The 22,167-nt window shown below is 39.9% G+C and overlaps 1 protein-coding gene across 6 annotated transcripts in view; it reads right to left on the bottom strand.

Annotated features, from left to right (window-relative positions):
- UHMK1 (U2AF homology motif kinase 1) overlaps positions 1-22,167 on the bottom strand; it is a 105,207-nt gene that overhangs the window by 31,760 nt on the left and 51,280 nt on the right. The window contains exon 1 of one of the 6 annotated variants that reach the window (XM_059935207.1): positions 9,526-9,746. The exons of 3 other annotated variants lie outside the window; for them this stretch is intronic. In XM_059935207.1, coding sequence (XP_059791190.1) covers positions 9,526-9,619 — 94 coding nt within the window. In that variant the 5' untranslated portion in view covers positions 9,620-9,746. Of the gene's footprint in view, positions 1-9,037; positions 9,299-9,525; positions 9,747-22,167 lie in introns of those variants that run through there. 2 more of the 6 variants (XM_059935187.1, XM_059935178.1) reach the window with 2 other exon arrangements.

Raw genomic sequence — 22,167 nt, 5'->3', positions numbered from 1 at the left:
AAATTTTTTAATAAAATAAAAAATTAAAAAAAATTTTAAAACCCTTGATGTTAAGGAAATTCTGCCTTTCCATCATGATCATACTCATAAGAGATCAAACTTGTAAGACAATACTAATAATTCTTATATACCAGGCACTGCACCAAGTACTTTACCAACATGGTCTCATGTAATTTTCAACAGCTCTATGACATAAATACTATTATTATCATCACTTTACAGTTGAGGAGAATGAGACACAGAGAGGCAAAGCAACCCGGCTGACTGGTGGAGCTAGGGTGTGAATGCAGACAGTCTGATCCCAGGGCTCTAGTTGCCTCTATACTACTCCTCTGACCACTAAGCTACTACTGAAAGAACACTTGACTGTTTAATATTTCAACCTTCTCCTTTTATCTCTGAGGACAGAAACACAGAATTCAGAATACAACAGTATCAAGAAGACAGGAACACTATAATTATAAAAAATACATTTTATTTCAAGAGCAACTTCCACAAAGAAGCAATAAAATATGTCCACTGTCTTTACTAAGAACTGAGCCCTAGGAGATTGGTTCAAGATGGTGGAATAGAAGAATGTGCGCTCACTCCCTCTTGCGAGAGCACCAGAATCACAACTGCTGAACAATCATCGACAGGAGGACACTGGACCTCACCAAAAAAGATGCCTCACATCCAAGGACAGGGGAGAAACCACAGTGAGATGGTAGGAGGGGCGCAATCACAATAAAATCAAATCCCATGGCCGCTGGGTGGGTGACTCACAAACTGGAGAACACTTATACCACAGAAGTCCACCCAATGGAGTGAAGGCGCTGAGCCCCACATCAGGCTTCCCAACCTGCGGGTTGGCAAGAGGAGGAGGAATTCCTAGAGAATCAGACGTTGAAGGCTAGTGGGATTTGATTGCGGAACTTTGACAGGATTGGGGGAAGTGGAGACTCCACTCTTGGAGGGCACATACAAAGTACTGTGCACATTAGGACCTAGGGCAGAGAGCGGTGAGCCCACAGGAGACTGAACTGGACCTACCTGCTAGTGTTGGAGGGTCTACTGCAGAGGTGGGGAGTGGCTGTGACTCACCACGGGGACAAGGACACTGGGAGCAGAAGTTCTGGGGAGTGCTCCTTGGCGTGAGCCCTCCCAGAGTCCGCCATTAGCCCCACCGAAGAGGTCCACTGGTAGGCTCCAGTGCTGGGTCTTCTCAGGCCAAACAACCAACAGGGAGGGAACCCAGCCCCACCCATCAACAGACAAGTGGATTAAAGTTTTACTGAGCTCTGCCTACCAGAGCAACACCCAGCTCTACCCACCACCAGTCCCTCCCATCAGGAAGCTTGCACAAGCCTCTTAGATAGCCTCATCCACCAGAGGGCAGAGAGCAGAAGCAAGAAGAACTACAATTCTGCAGCCTGTGGAAGGAAAACCACATTCACAGAAAGAGACAAAATGAAAAGGCAGAGGACTTTGTACCAGATGAAGAAACAAGATAAGACCCCAGAAAAACAACTAAATGAAGTGGAGATAGGCAACCTTCCAGAAAAAGAATTCAGAATAATGATAGTGTTGATGATACAGGACCTCAGAAAAAGAATGGAGGCAAAGATCGAGAAGATGCAAGAAATGTTTAACAAAGGCCTAGAAGAATTAAAGAACAAACACCTAGAAGAATTAAAGAACAAACAAACAGAGATGAAAAATACAATAACTGAAATGAAAAATACACTAAAAGGAATCAATAGCAGTATAACTGAGGAAGAACGGATAAGTGACCTGGAAGACAAAATGGTGGAATTCACTGCTGTGGAACAGAATAAAGAAAAAAGAATGAAAAGAAATGAAGACAGCCTAAGAGACCTCTGGGACAACATTAAACACAACAACATTTGCATTATAGGGGTCCCAGAAAGAGAACAGACAGAGAAAGGACCCAAGAAAATATTTGAAGAAATTATAGTAGAAAACTTGCCTAACATGGGAAAGGAAATAGCCACACAAGTCCAGGAAGCACAGAGAATCCCAGGCAGGATAAACACAAGGAGGAACATGCCGAGACACATATTAATCAAACTGACAAAAATTAAAGACAAAGAAAAATTATTGAAAGCAACAAGGGTAAAATGTCAAATAACATACAAGGGGACTCCCATATGGTTAACAGCTGATTTCTCAGCAGAAACTCTACAAGCCAGAAAGGAGTGGCACGATATATTTAAAGTGATGAAAGGGAAGAACCTACAACCAAGATTACTCTACTGGGAAAGGGTCTCATTCAGATTCAATGGAGAAATCAAAAGCTTTACAGACAAGCAAAAGCTAAGAGAATTCAGCACCACCAAACCACCTCTACAACAAATGCTAAAGAAACTTCTCTAAGTGGGAAACACATGAATAGAAAAGGACCTACAAAAACAAACCCATAACAATTAAGAAAATGGTAATAGGAACATACATATTGATAATTACCTTAAACGTGAATGGATTAAATGCTCCAACCAAAAGACACAGGCTCGCTGAATGGATACAAAAACAAGACCCATATATATGCTGTCTACAAGAGACCCACTTCAGACCTAGGGACACATACAGACTGAAAGTGAGGGGATGGAAAAAGATATTCCATGCAAATGGAAATCAAAGGAAAGCTGGAGTAGCAATACTCATATCAGATAAAATAGACTTTAAAATAAAGACTGTTACAAGAGACAAGGAAGGACACTACATATGATCAAGGGATCAATCCAAGAAGAAGATATAACAAGTATATATATGCACCCAACATAGGAGCACCTCAGTACATAAGGCAATTGCTAACAGCTATAAAAGAGGAAATCGGGGGCTTCCCTGGTGGCGCAGCGGTTGAGAGTCCACCTGCCAATGCAGGGGACACGGGTTCGAGCCCTGGTCTGGGAAGATCCCACATGCCACGGAGCAACTGGGCCCGTGAGCCACAACTACTGAGCCTGCGCGTCTGGAGCTTGTGCTCTGCAACAAGAGAGGCCGCGACAGTGAGAGGCCCGCGCACCGCGATGAAGAGTGGCCCCTACTCGCCGCAACTCGAGAAAGCCCTCGCACAGAAACGAAGACCCAACACAGCCAAAAAATAAAAAAAAATAAAAATAAAGAGGAAATCGACAGTAACACAATAATAGTGGGGGACTTTAACACCTCACTTACACCAATGGACAGATCATCCAAAATGAAAATAAATAAGGAAACAGAAACTTTAAATGACACAATAGACCAGATAGATTTAATTGATATTTATAGGACATTCCATCCAAAAACAACAGATTAAACTTTCTTCTCAAGTGCGCACGGAACATTCTCCAGGATAGATCACATCTTGGGTCACAAATCAAGCCTCAGTAAATTTAAGAAAATTGAAATCATATCAAGCATCTTTTCTGAACACAACGCTATGAGATTAGAAATGAATTACAGGGAAAAAAACGTAAAAAACACAAAACACATGGAGGCTAAACAATACATTACTAAATAACCAAGAGATCACTGAAGAAATCAAAGAGGAAATCAAAAAATACCTAGAGACAAATGACAATGAAAACACGACGATCCAAAACCTATGGGATTCAGCAAAAGCAGTTCTAAGAGGGAAGTTTATAGCTATACAAGTCTACCTCAAGAAACAAGAAAAATTTCAAGTAAACAATCTAACCTTACACTTAAAGGAACTAGAGAAAGAAGAACAAACAAAACCCAAAGTTAACAGAGGGAAAGGAATCATAAAGATCAGAGAAGAAATAAATGAAATAGAAACAAAGAAAGCAATAGCAAAGATCAATAAAACTAAAAGCTGGTTCTTTGAGAAGATAAACAAAATTGATAAACCATTAGCCAGACTCATCAAGAAAACGAGGGAGAGGACTCAAATCAGTAAAATTAGAAATGAAAAAGGAGAAGTTACAACAGACACTGCAGAAATACAAAGCATCCTAAGAGACTACTACAAGCAACTCTATGCCAATAAAATGGACAACCTGGAAGAAATGGACAAATTCTTAGAAAGGTATAACCTTCCAAGACTGAACCAGGAAGAAACAGAAAATATGAACAGACCAATCACAAGTAATGAAATTGAAACTGTGATTAAAAATCTTCCAACAAACAAAAGTCCAGGACCAGATGGCTTCACAGGTGAATTCTTTCAAACATTTAGAGAAGAGCTAACACTCATCCTTCTCAAACTCTTCCAAAAAATTGCAGAGGAAGGAACACTCCCAAACTCATTCTATGAGGCCACCATCACCCTGATACCAAAACCAGACAAAGATACTACAAAACAAGAAAATTACAGACCAATATCACTGATGAATATAGATGCAAAAATCCTCAACAAAATACTAGCAAACAGAATCCAACAACACATTAAAAGGATCATATACCATGATCAAGTGGGATTTATCCCAGGGATGCAAGGATTCTTCAATATAGGCAAATCAATCAATGTGATACACCATATTAACAAACTGAAGAATAAAAACCATATGATCATCTCAATAGATGCAGAAAAAGCTTTTGACAAAATTCAACACCCATTTATGATAAAAACTCTCCAGAAAATGGGCACAGAGGGAACCTACCTCAACATAATAAAGGCCATATACGACAAACCCACAGCAAACATCATTCTCAATGGTGAAAAACTGAAAGCATTTCCTCTAAGATCAGGAACGAGACAAGGATGTCCACTCTCAACACTATTATTCAACATAGTTTTGCAAGTCCTAGCCACGGCAATCAGAGAAGAAAAAGAAATAAAAGGAATACAAATTGGAAAAGAAGAAGTAAAACTGTCACTGTTTGCAGATGACATGATACTACACATAGAGAATCCTAAAAATGCCACCATAAAACTACTAGAGCTAATCAATGAATTTGGTAAAGTTGCAGGATACAAAATTAATGCACAGAAGTCTCTTGCATTCCTATACAGTAATGATGAAAAATCTGAAAGAGAAATTAAGGAAACACTCCCGTTTACCACTGCAACAAAAAGAATAAAATACCTAGGAATAAACCTACATAGGGAGACAAAAGACCTGCATGCAGAAAACTATAAGATGCTGATGAAAGAAATTAAAGATGATACCACCAGATGGAGAGATATACCATGTTCTTGGATTGGAAGAATCAGTATTGTGAAAATGACTATACTACCCAAAGCAATCTACAGATTCAATGCAATCCCTATCAAATTACCAATGGCATTTTTTACGGAACTAGAACAAATCATCTTAAAATTTGTATGGAGACACAAAAGACCCCGAATAGCCAAAGCAGTCTTGAGGGGAAAAAACGGAGCTGGAGGAATCAGACTCCCTGACTTCAGACTATACTACAAAGCTACAGTGATCAAGACAATATGGTACTTGCACAAAAACAGAAACATAGATCAATGGAACAAGATAGAAAGCCCAGAGATAAACCCACGCACCTATGGTCAACTAATCCATGACAAAGGAGGCAAAGATATACAATGGAGAAAAGACAGTCTCTTCAATAAGTGGTGCTGGGAAAACTGGACAGCTACATGTAAAAGATTGAAATTAGAATACTCCCTAACACCATACACAAAAATAAACTCAAAATGGATTCCAGACCTAAATGTAAGACTGGACACTATAAAACTCTTAGAGGAAAACATAGGAAGAACACTCTTTGACATAAATCACAGCAAGATCTTTTTTGATCCACCTCCTAGAGTAATGGAAATAAAAACAAAAATAAACAAATGGGACCTAATGAAACTTCAAAGCTTTTGCACAGCAAAGGAAACCATAAACAAGACGAAAAGACAACCCTCAGAATGGGAGAAAATATTTGCAAACGAATCAACGGACAAAGGATTAATCTCCAAAATATATAAACAGCTCATTCAGCTCAATATTAAAGAAACAAACACCCCAATCCAAAAATGGGCAGAAGATTTAAATAGACATTTCGCCAAAGAAGACATACAGATGGCCAAGAAGCAGCACATGAATAGCTGCTCAACATCACTAATTATTAGAGAAATGCAAATCAAAACTACAATGAGGTATCACCTCACACCAGTTAGAATGGGCATCATCAGAAAATCTACAAACAACAAATGCTGGAGAGGGTGTGGAGAAAAGGGAACCCTCATACACTGTTGGTGGGAATGTAAATTGATACAGCCACTATGGAGAACAGTATGGAGGTTCCTTAAAAAACTAAAAATAGAATTACCATATGATCCAGCAATCCCACTACTGGGCATATACCCAGAGAAAACCATAATTCAAAAAGACACATGCACCCCAATGTTCACTGCAGCACTATTTACAATAGCCAGGTCATGGAAGCAACCTAAATGCCCATTGCCAGACGAATGGATAAAGAAGATTTGGTACATATATACAATGGAGTATTACTCAGCCATAAAAAGGAACGAAATTGGGTCATTTCTAGAGACATGGATGGATCTAGAGACTGTCATACAGAGTGAAGTAAGTCAGAAAGAGAAAAACAAATATCGTATATTAACGCATATATGTGGAATCCAGAAAAATGTATGAACCAGTTTGCATGGCAGAAATATAGACACAGATGTAGAGAACAAATGTATGGACACCAAGGGGGGAAAGTGGCAGAGGGGTGGGGTGGTGGTGGGATGAATTGGGAGATTGGGACTGACATATATACACTAATATGTATAAAATAGATAACTAAGCAGAACCTGCTGTATAAAAAATAAATTAAATTAAATTAAAAAGAAAAGAATTGAGCCCTAAAAGACAAGCAATACACACATAACAATCAAGTGATAAGGCGATGCTTTTTAAGAGCACTCCATGATAATCCAGCCAAATGTTAATAGTAATAAAAAATAGGAGAATGAGGAAATATTTAATATTTAATCTACTCAGCTAATACAGATAAATGCAAGAGAAGACAGGCGTTGTCCAGAAAGAGTTCACAAGGAAGTAGTAAGTAGTTCACAAGGAAGTATGATCTAGCTGTGCCTCAAGGGTTGAACAGATTATATAGACAAGATTAGGAAACAAGCAGAGCCTGGTGGTCGTGATAAGTAAACATGTGTAGGATGGAAGCAGTAAGAAAGTTGAAGTTTTATGTAGAATGATGGGAAATGATGTAGGTTAGGGCTAACCCATGAAGAGCCTTGAAAACTAAGCAAAGGAATTTAGACCAGACACAGTAGGTAACAGGAAGCCAACACAGATTACTAAACAGGGCTGTTCAACCATGCTTTAGAGAGATAAGAGAAAAAAGCATGGCACAAAACAGACTGTAAGGACGGACAACTAGAAGCAGGAAAACAAGTTAAAAGACAATTGCAGGTGTGAAAAACCAAAGAGCGACCAGATTTATTGCAGAGGAAATAAGAGTGAAAGGGATAAATTTGAGACACACTGTAAAGAATCATCACTGCATTATAATTGCTTAGCTTAGATATAAAGGACAGAGGAAAAGTAGGTACCAAAGAAAAAGCAAGTATCTTCTCCTGTAAGAATAGTAAAAGGCAATATACAAGAGCAAAATTCTGGAGTTCAGCTGAATTACTTCATTTCCCTATGCTGTTTCCTCACCTGTAAAGTGGGATTAATAATACTCTCTACCTCATGAGGACTATTAAACATCAAACACCATTTACAAACTCAGGTTAAGAGAACCTACATCTGTGGGTCCCTTGAAGGGGCAATAACAACGAACACTAACATATATATGGCAGCACGATTCTTAATGCTTTATAGATAGCTGTTAATCCTCAAAACAACTCTAAGGTACTGTTACTGGGATTACTTTACAGAGGAAGAAATTGAGCCACAGAGATAACTTGCTCAAGGTCCAAAACCAGTAAGGTGACAGAGCTAGGATTCAAACCCTGACAGCCTGACTCCTAAATTCATGCCCTTAACTATCATGCTATACTGACTCTCAGGAGAAAGACTCTGTTATCTCCACGTGCATGTGTATGTGCATGTGTGTATGTGTGTAAAAGAGAGGGGTGGCAAGAGAAAGAGAAACAGGTGATTTGTATTTTCTTCAGATATACAGACACAGTTGATTTTCTTATACCTGACTCACTTTGCAAAACTGAGTTCATAAGCCAACAGAATGGAGAAAGGAAGAAAATGTACCGGACAAGTAGGAGAGGAACTTTACAGGATGAACCAGATATAACCACCTCCATGCCACAAAAATAGATGATTTTCTCCATTAATTCTGATAAGAGGTGTGTGCGTGTGTGTAATGGTAAGCAGTAGTGAATAAGAGAATTAGACAAGGATTTTTACTTTGACAACCAAAGTCTGAAAAAGTTGAAGATCTAGAAATTATGACAGAACTTGCTACATGCCCGTAGCAATGCATCTGCATTAAAACAATGACATATTTGGCAGTAGCCCACCATTATCACATATAACTTTATTAGAATTTAAATTCCAGTTTAAAAGATATCTAGTATTTCCCCCTCCTTTTCTGGTCTCCTTCCTACCTCTATCTCTGCGGCTATATTATGTCCCCCAAATTGATAAGTAATCTCTTAGAGCGTTTGAAAAATAGTCATGGGGAGGAGCCATAACCATTGAATCCTTTAAATGCTTCACAGCATAGCCTATTAAGTCTTTTTTATTTTTTAGCCCAAGCTAAGTGAGCCAACTCAATAACAGTGAAGGAACAGAAACTGCCTTCGGTCCACACCTAGTTAATTTCACCAGCAAGCCCTTAAACTAAAGGCACTACATAATAACATACGCACATTATCATAATCACTATTCCCTGATTTCAGATTTCATAAGCCATGTACAAATAAACATAGCATAGGGTCAGGCCAAACTTCATAAAATCTTCGGGAAGCCATACAGCACATGTGTGCTCTGAACCCTCCAATCCCATGTTTCTGCTTGGCCAAGCCAGGGGAAAGCCAGAAATTTCAACCCTCTTCCATCACCAGTATTAAAACAAAACGAAAGTGGCAAGTAGGTTTTGTCCCACTCTCATGGCCCCCACAAGTATCTCCAATCCTTACCATCAACGCTTTCAGTCTTTTCCTCATATACTCAGGACACCCCAACTCACTCCCACCGCACAGTTCCAACGACTTGTCCCCACTGTAGGCCCCCCAAGCTTGGCATAACTGTCCACAGGGCCCTAGCCTGAGAACCTCAAGGCCCCCATCCCAGGTCCAGGCGAGGCTCCACTCCCAACCGCTTGACAAACCCCTGATTCCAGACACTGCCCATGGGGGGCGCCCTCATGCCAGCACTCCCAGCGGGGTCGCCGAGGCTGAGAAGCGCTGCGGGCCACACGGGAGCAGTGTGGGTAGGCAGCGCGCTCCTCGGCGTGTGCCAGGTTGCTGGCTCTTTGCACGTACGTGCGCCGCGTGTCCACGTCGCGAGCGTGGCCATGGAAGCGTGTGCGTGGCGGCACCAGGCCCCCACCCGCCCCGGGTCCCGAGTCCCGCCGTCTCCTCCAGGGTGGCAAGAGTAGACAGCGACTGAGCTGGGAGCCCCTCACCTCTCTCGGCGCGACCACAGCTCCGCCCAGCTCCGGCTCCTTCGGCGCGGCCACTCATCAGCGTCCAGCGCCCGCTCCAAATATATACCCTCATCCAGGGGGCCGGGGCGGCGGGGCGGACCGGGAGCTGGGGCCAGGGGGAGCGCCGGCCCCGGCCACCCCGCCCCTCCGTCGCCGCGACGAGTGGCTGCCCGCGCGGGGAGGAGTCGCAACCACCCGCCCAGACACGTCAGCGCCCAGAGCGCAAGCGACGAGGCGGGCGCGGAGAGGACCGCCGCGAAGGAGCGGGGCGGGGAGGGGCGGGGAGGGGCGGGGCCTCTCGCGTCACTCATTCTCCTGTCCAATGGGGATGGCGCGAGGGTCCTGTCAGTAGGTGGCCCCGCCCCCCAGCGTCCTAGCGGCTGGGAGGGGTGTCCTTTGCGTTCGCTGGGTGGGGCGACTTCCGAGCCCAGCGGAGGTACCACGGCTAGGCCCTAAGATCCCTGACGTCACTGTGTTGTTCCTCGAGGTGCCCTCCTGCGGCTCCTAGTCTTCCCTGTGGCCCCACGGCTCGGGGCGCCCCCCTTTCCCCAAAACGGACCGCGGAGCTGGACTGGGAGCTGTGTCATCCGGGTGGCGTATGTCCGACCACCCAGACGGAGGGTTGCGAAAGCTCGGCAGCCGACGTCTCAGCGCAGAACCCCAGGGGCGGGCCTGGCGCGCCCTCTGATCTTGCGCTACTATTTTCGTCTCAAGTTGGCCAGGTAGTCAGGGCCCTGACTTTCTGTTTTATGGTGTTTGGGGTCGCAAGCACGTGAAGCCAGACCCATTTACCTTTGCACAAATGGGCACCAAAAAAAAAAAAAACCAAGAGAGGAAATGCAAGCAAATGTATTAGGTAACCTGAGAAAATGAAAAGCGCGCGCCATAGAGACTGAGCCCGATGCCAGCTTTGTGTGACTGTGGTCTTAACCTCCCTGGGCCTCAGTATATGACACGAAAAGGGTCGTTGGACTGGTTGACCTCCAAGGCCGTTGCTGTGCGACTGTTTATAATTGCCTGTATACCATATAACCTTGTGCGGATGTGCACATGCGATTATATGCTCGGCACTGTGCCTTTAAAAGCTGTGTTTACGCGTGGCACTTGGCACAGTTTCTGCAAGAAGTCCAGAATGTTGAAATACCAAAACATCTAGATTTAACAAAATACCTGACAAAGAAATTCAGGCATCTCGGTGCCTTTCTTCTACCTTCTTGAGTGCAAAAGCCTTTTAATTTTCTTTATCAATTTCAAAATCATCCACTGCATTAAGTAACAGAAAAATTTACCCTGGATGAGTAATGCTGGTAGTTATACATTCAGGAGGCTGAACACTATCTTTCATGATCACAGAATGTCATCCATTTGTTTGAAAGATTTATAGTTGTAGTGGTTATGAACATGAGATCTGCAGAATTCCAGCTTCTTTATTGCTTGGAATCTTTGGCAAGTTAACTTTTCTACATCAGTTTTCTCATCTATAAAATACAAACAATAATAAATATGCCCCTTAGGGGTGCTGTGAGGATTAAACCAGTCAATACAAGAACAGAATGTAGAACAGAGTAAATAATAAATTGTAATTGTTTTTATGTGAGTGCTTATGCTATGTCAGGCACTGTTCTAGGTCCTGGGTACCTTGATATACTTACCATCATCTGGAAAATCTTTTGTTGTTTGGATCCCTGATACTATGAAGAACATTTCTCTCAAACCTTTCATGATAACTAAAAACAAAATTACTCCCATTAATGTTGCTGAGGTCCCACTTGAAGAGACCTAGAAGCCTCCCCACAATAATACAGCTTTGTGACCTTTAAAGAAGGGAAGAGAATGTAAGACAATTGCTTTCTAAACATATATTGAATGTCACTCATCTACATTTCTACTCCTTGAGGAAGAAATATATGAGAATTTAGAAAAATTTGACCTAGGAGAACAGATTCAAAATCACAGTTCAACCCTGATTTCTTCCTTTATAAAATGAGGGTAATACCTAACTCACATGGGTGTAGTAAAAATTAAAAGATAAAGACTCTGTAATAGTGTCTGGAGTATTATAGGCATTCTATAAATCTTAGATGAATGAATGAATAAAGAGAAAAATCACTATTAAAGAGTTCATTAAAGAAAAAAGGAAGAACTGAGCCCAACACAAGTGTTTTCAACGAACTATTATAAAATCAAATTTTTACTTTTACCCTTTGTGCTAAAATTTTTTTTTCTAGTTTCTAGGCATAAAAAGCGCCATAATGTCATCTTACCAGATAAATATCCAGAAACGTCTTACCTAAAGAGTTATTTCTGTCTTTTAAAATATTTTTTATATACATAGTCTTTTAAAAACTAACGGCAGTGGCTTCCCTGGCGGTCCAGTGGTTAAGACTTCGCGCTTCCACTGCAGGGGGTGTGGGTTCGATCCCTGGTTGGGGAACTATAAGACCCCGCATGCCACCTGGGGCGGCAAAAAATAAATAAAATTAAATTAAAAAATAATGGCAGAGGATGCTCACTATCCATGATTATTTAACATTACACTGAAGATCTCTTCTAATGCAATTAAGAGGAATTGTAAGAAACTTAAGAATTAGAAAAGAATAAGCAGAACTACCTTGAATTTCAAATGACATGAGAGTACCTGGAAAACTCTAGAAAATCAGCAAGATTAACTCAAACTATGAGAATCAATGATAAGACTAAATCATAAAAGATTTCAGTAAGTCTATAAAATGAACAGATGGAAGTCAATCGTTTTCATATACACAACTAGTTAGAAGACATGATAATAGAGGAAAATCCCATTTACAATAACAAAGGAAATTAAATGTAACACAAAATGTGCAAAACCTATATAAAGAAAGCTGTAAAACATTCCTACACAAAAGCCACAAAGATACTTGATAAAAGGAAAAACAGCCCTTGTTAATGTATAAATTACACTCCATGTTAGATTATAAATGTATAAAATAGACAAGCTGATACCAAAGTGCTCATGGAAAAAGAAACATGAAAGGATAACTAGGAAAACACTGAAGAAAAAAAAAAAAAACTACAATAAGAAGCCTACCTACCAGATAATAAAATATTCTATGAAACCTCTGTAATTAAAACAATGTGGTAGATTGTGAATAGATGTGAACAATGTGAACAATTGTGAATAGATAGTCAAATGGAATAGACTAGACAGTCCAAAATAGGCCCAAGTACTATATCATAAAGGTGGCATCTCAAACCACTGGACTTTTGAGTAAATGGGACAACTAGGTAGCCACTTGGAAAAAGATGAAACTAGATCCATACTTCACACCATTCATAAGAATAAACTCCAAACACATCACAGATCTAAGAGTAAAGTATGAAATCATACAGGTAGTAGAAGAAAACATGGAATACTACATAGCTACATGGAATACTACAAAAAACAAAAAGAGAGAGAGACCGATAGGAACTGAAAAGGGGTGACTTTCAGGACATCGGTATGTGGGAAAAAAAGCAAAGTGCAAACAAGTATACATAATGAAAGAAGGGGAAATAAGAAAATGTACACACATCTGCTTATTTTTGGAAAGAAAACAAAGCAGGAAAGACAAACCAGAAACCAATAAGATTAGTTACCTGCAGGGGCTGGGTAGGAATCAAGTGGAGGAATGGGGAGGTAAGTCGCACTTTTCTAAATACAACTTTCTGTATAGTTTTGACTTTTGGAGCCCTGTTAATGCTTTACATATTCAAAAAATGAAATAAAAATAACAAAGAGGGAGGTTGAACCCTGAAACAGAAACCAAACAAACAAATCAACCTAATGGTATCTTAAATAACATAACTTTTTAAGAAGGTTCCTTGGGGGAATTAACCCAAGTAACTTTTGAAGACAGTATTTTTTCACAGCTTTATTGAGGTTGACTTAAAATAAACTACAGATATTTAAAATGGACAATTTGGTGATTTTTGACATATGAATATACCTGTGGGCACAGTATTTTAACTTTCTACCCTCAATCTAAAGACAAAATGAATTGTAAACAAGTGTTAAACTCTAGTTAGTAGGTTGGCTTTTCACAGTGGTGTGGGTTAGCAATTCTGAAACTATTTTGTTTGTATCGTGGAGGTGAGCAAATGACTAAATATATTGAAGATAATGAGAGAGAAGTTACTTCTGGAGAAGAACATTACACATATGGAAAGGCAGAGAGGCTAGAATTACCGCTTTAGTGCAGATTGGAATTGAAGTTAGCATGAACTCATGATTATTAATCCCAGTACAGAAATTGGCATACATATGTGTGTATATGTGATAGAAATGCATATTTGGGGGAAAATGCTAGCAATTAGTGAATTTGGGTAACGGGTATATGGAACTTCTTTATACTGCTCGACAATTTCTCTGTAAGGTTGAAATTATATAAAATTTTTAAAGTTCAAAAAATTAGAATACAACTAATGGTGGAGTTCTTCACTATCAGTCCAAACAAAAAAAGAAAATCTTTAACCCACGGAGCACACAGCTCTGGAGGAAAGGACCGAGGGTGTGAGAGTCAACAGAATCATTTGCCTGTCCCCTGTCACATGCCCTCAATCACCGGGTCGGAAAGCCTCATCACCTGGGAAGCTGTAAATGCCACACAGTGCTGTTTTGGGTGACAGCTGTTTTCCCTTAGGACAGTAATAATGCTAGGAGAGTGTTTTTCTCTAATTCTCAACCTTCCAGTTGAAAACAGTGAGGCTTAGACGAGGAGTATGGAAACGTGTTGTGCAGAGTGGGAAATGGACTGGAATCCCTGGATGTTTATATGGATGTCCCTGAGCTTGAACTATTCTCTTAAGAACAAACTGGCACATTTTTCAGTATTCAATCAAGAACAAATAGATGTTTTCTCAAAATATGTTTACTGGGTTGTTCTGTGCCAGTCCTCGTGATAGATACCACGGGGAATCAAAAGCTAGGGTCTGGGTCCCCAGGGAATATATAAACATGGGGGAGATGTTCCTTTTTCAAGCCAAGGGGCCATAAGTGCCACAGTGAATGCACAAATGAAGGATTTCAGAGCTCAGAGGAGGGAGAGAATAAAATAAAGAAATTTCTTAAAAGGATAGGCCAATAGGGTTTGAGAGAGAACCAGGAGATGAGAAGCCTCACTCTTTAAGAACGCCACCCCTTGATCCTCAGCCTTAATAATGAGGCTTCTATGAGCCAGTTATTTGTTTTCACACTGGCAACACCTGATGCCTCCTTAGCAAAAGAAACCAAGGAATTTGTACTCAGAGAACTTAGCAAGAGATCTAGTAGGGTTGGTACTAAATAAACTGTGAAATCAGAAGCATCGAAAAGGGAATATTTACCAAAGGGTATGTATTTTGGGTAGTATGTATGATCCCAGCTAGGCTTTAAAAAAAAAAATAGATAATACTTTCATCAGTTAGATAGATAGGTAAGATAGATTAGATAGATAATAGGTAGATAGAGGCTGTGAGATTAGGAAAAATCACCCTAATTCACTGAACTTCCGTTTCCTTATCTACAAAATAGAGATAACAGTACATGCAATATATCTTACAAAGTCGGAAAGAGAATTAAAAGAGAAAGGACCTAGCACACAGCAATTATTCAATAAGTGTTAGGTGAATAAATAAGAGAAGGAAAGAAAAATAAAGAAAATAAGGGAAATGGAGTGGTCCTCTATTAAAAATACAGAATCATGTTGGGATTCCAAGAAAGGTGTTTTAAATGGGCTATTATCAGACACGTTCAAAAATTCAGAAGTGTATACCAAAGAAGATCTTATGTTTTGTCTTTTAGGGACAATGGGATTCCGGTGACTTTGGGGTGTTTTCTAAATTTACTAAAGTGAAAATTATTTTACAGTTAAGAGAATATATATTTTTTAATTTCAGAAAAGCAGGTATGTTACTTAACAAGTAAAGAGGCTACTTGCTTGCTTGTTTTTCCCTGCAGTTGTATCGGATATGTGCCAGTCTGTCCACACTTCCTTTTCTAGTACAACCAGTGAGGATCCACACAGACTTTTCAAACAGTGGGCTGGTATTAGTGAGCGTACACCAGGAGTCCTCCCTTCACTGTCCTGAATGTGATGGCCTCAGCTAGGCCCCTGAACATCTAAAGGACCCAGGTGATTTCCCAGCAGTTCATCAGATCACCAGGAGCGTCTGGCTTTGCTCAAGGCTCGGTTCGAAGCCAAGCATGAGTGTTTCATGAGATCACTATTTCCAAGAGACAAACAGATGAGTGGTGGAGGAATTAGGGCTTTGACTTTCCTGTTGATATTTTCCTAGAACTTGAGTCATCCTAACTTAATAGCTCATCACTCCTCCCACTCTCTAAATTTTCTGTAGCTCAGGCTGTGTTTTGAAATATTGTGAAATAACGAATACACCCTGTTATTTATATATATATATATATATATTTACTCAAAGTACAGCCCCTCTAATCTGACTATAATCTAGGAAGTAAATAAATAACAGGAAGCAATGAACCAGGGAGAGAGTAGATGAGTGCTGTGTGTAATAATTACAGAGATACACAGCCTCAGGACTCCAAATTGAGTAGGCTGTTATGGTGTGGGAGAGTGGACTTTAAATTCCATTCCAGTGCTGTTAGCCAGAGATTGTCTGGTCCATCTCCCTTAATTAATAGAAAAGGAAACAAAACCCCCCTAAAGTTAAGTGATTTACCGAAGGATAGAATAGATAATTAAGAAGCAGAACCAAGATTAGAAGCCTATCACTGTATAACAGGGTTTTTCTGGATTTAATGAGTGGAAAAATAATCCAGTCATTAAAAACCTCAACCACCATAATAAATGTTTTGAGTATATTTTCTTCTCTTCAAGCTAAAAGGCTCTCTACCATTCTGAGTCCTGGGTCAAATATTTAATGCATCCTCTTGGGAGGCCACTTAGCTGGATATTTCTAAAGCACAGGGGGGCTGTCCCCAGGGGAAAGTCCTTAGAAACTTAGCCTAGAATGGCATCTGGCCAGCACTGAAACCAGAGCTGCAACATATTTTGTTCTAAACCTGTCTCACCACCTATCTGGTCATTGTTCTCTTATGCCTCTCAACTCAATATGAATGACAAACCAAGGTATAGCATAAGTTGTTATTGTTGGAGATATCTCCTAGTCACCTATTCCTTCCTTATGAATCTACTACAGCTGAAATTTACTTTATATTTTCCAGGTAATATCTTTAAATAAGGAAAAGATAAAAATGGCATGTCACCTCCGAGAAATCTCAGGCACAGCAAGGAGGTCCACACATTTTTTTTGTTCCAGGCTCCACCTCTCCACTTGGCCTGTGTTGCTTAATATTAATAGAAAAAAAGACCTAAAATCACAATAAAAGTCTCTGATAGTGCCAACTGGCTTAGCATCAAAATTGAACTACAAAATGCAGTTTCAAAACTTACTTGGTTCTCAGAGCTGCTGGGTAATTATTTCCTGTACCTCTCAACAGCACTCATTTATTCATTCACTTTGTTTTTGGCCGCTTAGCGTAATAGGTAAGAATATGGACTCTGAAGCCAGAGAGCACGAGTTTAAGTGCTGACTATGCAATTACTTAGCCGAATGACCTTGCATTAATTGATGTCTCTGTCCCTCATCCCCACATCTGTAAAACGGGGATAATGATAGGACCTACCTACTAGGGTTGCTGTGGGGATTAATATTTTTAAAGTGCTTAGAGCAGTTTCTGACTCAGAATAAGAGCTTGGTAAGCTTTTGTTTAAAAAATAATATTTACTAAGTTTGGCTTACTGGGTGTCAGGTATTGGGACTAGAATGGTGCAGCAGACAGACTCTAAAGTAACTCCCATGATCCCTGCCTCCTGGATTGTGTAATCCCCTCCCCTTGAAGGTGGGCAGGACCCATGACTCGCTTCCAATAGAATATGGAAAAGGTGATGAGATAATCATTCCCATGAATACATTATGCTATATGACAAAAGTGATGGGATGTCACGCCAATTATTAGGTTATATTATTTAAGACTTTTTGCTAGCAGACTCACTTTTTTTTTTTAATTTATTTATTTATTTATTTATTTATTTATTTATGGCTGTGTTGGGTCTTCGTTTCTGTGCGAGGGCTTTCTCTAGTTGCGGCAAGTGGGGGCCACTCTTCATCGCGGTGCGCGGGCCTCTCACTATCGTGGCCTCTCTTGTTGCGGAGCACAGGCTCCAGACGCGCAGGCTCAGTAGTTGTGGCTCACGGGACTAGTCGCTCCGTGGCATGTGGGATCTTCCCAGACCAGGACTCGAACCCGTGTCCCCTGCATTGGCAGGCAGATTCTCAACCACTGCGCCACCAGGGAAGCCCTAGCAGACTCACTTTGACTATTTTTACTGGCCTTGAAGAAACAAACTGCTATGTTGAGAACTGCCTATGGAGACAGCCACATGGCAGGGAACTTCACACATGTTCTAGGAGCTGAGAGTGGCCTCCAGCCGGTAAAAATACAAATAAACGAAAAACCCTGAAGTTTGCAGTCCTACAGCCATGAGGAAATAAATTCTGCCAACAACCTGCCAGCTTGGAAGTGGATTCTACTCCAATCGAGCCTCCAGAAGAGAATGCAGCCCAGCTGACACCTTGATTGCAGTGCAGTGAGACCTTGAAGCAGAAAATTAAGCCTTGCCCAACACCTTGATTACAGCCTTTTGAGAGACCCTGAACCAGATGCCCCAGGTAGCTGAACAGGTTGGAGAAAAACACACAACCATTCTGACTGGAGTCACTTCAAATTCATAACCACAATACTATGCAAATACCATATACTATACTTCTATAGTCCACTCGTTTTGCAATTCTCCTAGATAACTGTTTCACATCTTTTATTTCTCTCAAAGAGAAACGTTTGTAATAACCTTCTCCCCCATGCTCATTCTCAGCAGATAACCTTGCTTCTCCTTTCATTGAGAAAATAGGAACAATCAGAAAAGAGCTTCCTCAAGCTCCCACCACCACATCCACCCATCTACTGTATCTGTACCTGTATTTTTATCTTGTGTCCAAGTGCTTAGAATAAACTATCATGGTCCAATCCCTCTACCCATGAGCTAGGTCCCATCCCCTTAGGCCTCCTTAAGAATATCATGATTCCTAATAGGTATCTCAAAATTGGCATTCTTTAACTAAGCTCCTGATGTACTCCTATTATCCTCTCCACTCTGCCCCACATACAAACCTACTTCTCTCAGTCTCCTCTATCTCTATGGTAACTACATGCCCCTGGTTTCTCAGGCCAAAAAACTTAGAGTCATCCTTGGCACCTTCTCTCATCCCAGATCTAATCTACAGTAAATCCCATGCACTCTATCTTCAAAATGTATCCAGAATCCTACCCGTTTTCACCATCACTTTCTTCCATCCATGTCCAATCCAGCATCATCTCTTACTTGAATTGTACAGAGCAATAACCCCGCAACAGATCTCCTTGCTTCCACCCTTGCCCCTCTGCCAGCCATTCTCAATATAGCAGCCAGAATGATCTCTCGAATTGCATCACTCTTCTGCACGAAACCCTCTAACGGCTTTTTATCTCACTGGGAGTAAAAGGCAAAATCATCAAAAGACCTGCAAGGTCCTACAAGATCTCCCCCCCCCACCCTACCCCCACATACAGTCCTTCTCTAACTCCCCCCTTTTATGTTCTCCATATCCTGCCCTGGTTCACCAGACTCCAGCCACACTGGAGCTTAGAATTTGTCCTGAGAGCGGTGGGAAGCCCCTGACAAGTTTTACAAGCCATCTTTCTTTCTTCTCTGCCTATAACATAGGACAAAAGATAGACAGCTAATATCACAGACCTGCACTACTACGAAATTGTTGCGATGGGCCTTGCTGCCCCCAGCAAGGGCACAAAGGATCCCTTTGCATAGTTGGTGGGGCTTGAGATACATTTCTTATTTTCCTTTTTGTGCCAAAAGAAAGATTAAAAGCAGAAAATTTAAAGACTGAAACTCTTAATGTTTTTAAAAGTTTTTTCTTAATTTTTTGTATTATACAAGTATTATAAATATTAAAATTTGGAATGTACAAAAGAGGTAAGGAAGGAAGGAGGGAGAAAGGGAGGGAAGGAGAGGGAGGAAAGGGAGAGGGAGAGAAAAAGAGAAAGGAAGAAAAGTAAGAAAGGAAGGAAGGAGGGAGGGAGGGAAGGAAGGAAGGAAAGAAGGAAGGAAGGAAGGAAGGGAAAGAAAGAAAAGAGATGAAAGAAAGAGAGAAAGAGAAAGGGAGAAAGAAAGAAAGAAAGAAAGAAAGAGAGAGAGAGAAAGAAAGAAAGGAAGAAAGAAAGAGAAAGAAAGAAAGGAAGAAAGAAAGGGAAAGAAAGAAAGGAAGAAAGAAGGAAGGAAGGAAGGAAGGGAGAAAAGGGAAAGAAAATCCTCTCAAGAGCCTGCCACATAAAAGTTCCTATTAACAATTATGTTAAAGTACTTTTTAAACCACCACCACCCCTCCCCTCCCCAGGGAAGTGGGAGGAACAGTGGCTTCTCCTCTGAAGGCCTGACTTCATTTAGGATGCCACACCCTGCCCTAGCTGAGTTCACTTCTCACCCACAAGTTTTAGAAAAGACTTCCTGGGGTTTGCTTATGAGTCCATGACTTTTCTGGCATTTCACTCAAGTAACTTCTGACTAGGTTTTGTCTTGGCCATAAGGCTGTTTTTAAAAGAGATTCTGGATTTTTCTCTTGATAGAAAAAGGGTAAATTTAGTTGCACTATATTTTCAGCAGTTTTAATGAATGAGTGATAAAATATAAGCAGGCTACCCAAGAATAGAATAAATCTTTTCAAATTGAAATGACCATACAAACTCTCTTCTTCTCACTAGAATCCCTCATTAAATTACATCAGGATAGAATTCTACTGATCTCTGTGTTTTTTAAAAATTGATTTCTCCTTTTATTTATCTGTTACTGAATATACTATCCTATTAGTGTTAGGTTTTATTAGGTTCTATTGTAACTATTTTAAAAAGTTGTAATATTTTGTTTGGACATCATCATTTTTGCTTAAATAACTCTTTAAATATTGCTATTTATCATTAGCCATAAAAGATGAAGCTTTAGGTCACAATTTAGTACACAGAAATAGTAATTGATAAAAAGTAATTTAGAAATTTTAAAATACAAATGAAACTGTCCAAATGGCAGTTGGAATCAATGAGTCATTGATTACAGCATCTGGTTATAGCCAGTTTGGATTATTTTTAGAATGAGGAAAGTACACATTTAATTAACAAACAATATGAAATCTTTCCAACTGTGTGCTTAAAAATTTTCTGACCACAAAAATTTAAGAACATTTTCTAATAATTATTTTGGTCATTTTTTCATCACCCATTCTCTTCACAGTTGATCCAATAAAAGTATCTATGAACAATGCCCTAAATATAATAGTTACAAGATTGGCAGGTTTCCAGAATTTCATTATTAAATATATTGACTTGACATTTGTTATGCACAACAAAGTATATTTGGCTAAATTTAGTATAAAATTAATGGATGCAAATCCTTTAGTTATTTATAACTATAGGTAAATTTCCATTATTTCTTAGGTGCATATTGTGAAATAGTAGGCCTAAAACACAACTTTTTTAAAATGTGAAAGTGCCCCTTAAGTGATTCTATGCTGTCATAACTTCTCTCAGAAATCAACAGATTCAACAAAAGAAATAAATATCAATCAAGTGAATCATGGCTTAGAAAGCAAGGATGTTTCTAAATCATTGAGCTCTTCTCAAAAACAACTAAGATGTACAGAACAATTTTTATTGAAATTTACATGCATTTTTTTCTTATCATCTCATTTCATCTTCATAATAATCCACTAGTCTAATTTCAATATCCTCTTCATCTTATACATCAATAACCTTAGGCTTAGAAATGTTAAGTGACATTTTTTTTTAATATCTTTATTGGAGTATAAATGCTTTACAATTTTGTGTTAGTTTCTGCTGTATAACAAAGTGAATCAGCTATATGTATACATATATCCCCATATTCCCTCCCTCTTGCACCTCCCTCCCACCCTCCCTATCCCATCCTTCTAGGTGGTCACAAGGCACCGAGCTGATCTCCCTGTGCTATGCAGATGCTTCCCACTAGCTATCTATTTTACATGAAATGTTAGGTGACTTTTGCAAGGTCTCATACCAGTGGCAGATTTTGAATTTGAACACATATTTGTCTGACTAAAAATTTCATTCTCTTAATCACTGTTTTAATAAATCCATATCTCCAACCCTTTAATTTCCAAAATAGTAAGTACTCTCCTCACCACTCACCACCCATTTAGATATATATTGCTTGGTGATGTCTAAAAAAGACAATGGTGACAAATTAAATATCTGTGTACTTCTAATCAGTAATGTAGTGATATCTTATTGTTTTAATTTGCATTTCCCTGATGACATAGGATGTGGAGCATCTTTTCATATGCTTATTTACCAACCATCTGTATATTTTCTTCGGTGAGGTGTTTGTTAAGGTCTTTGGCCTATTTTTTTAACTGAGTTGGTATATTATTTTTTATCTTTTTATTTTCAACCAATTTGTGTCTTTTATTCTGAAGTTTATCTCTTATACACAGCATATAGTTGTATCC

This window comes from Balaenoptera ricei, chromosome 1, assembly GCF_028023285.1.
Source record: "Balaenoptera ricei isolate mBalRic1 chromosome 1, mBalRic1.hap2, whole genome shotgun sequence".
NCBI classification, from domain to species: Eukaryota; Metazoa; Chordata; class Mammalia; order Artiodactyla; family Balaenopteridae; genus Balaenoptera; species Balaenoptera ricei.
This window is presented reverse-complemented; position numbering and strand designations above follow the sequence as displayed.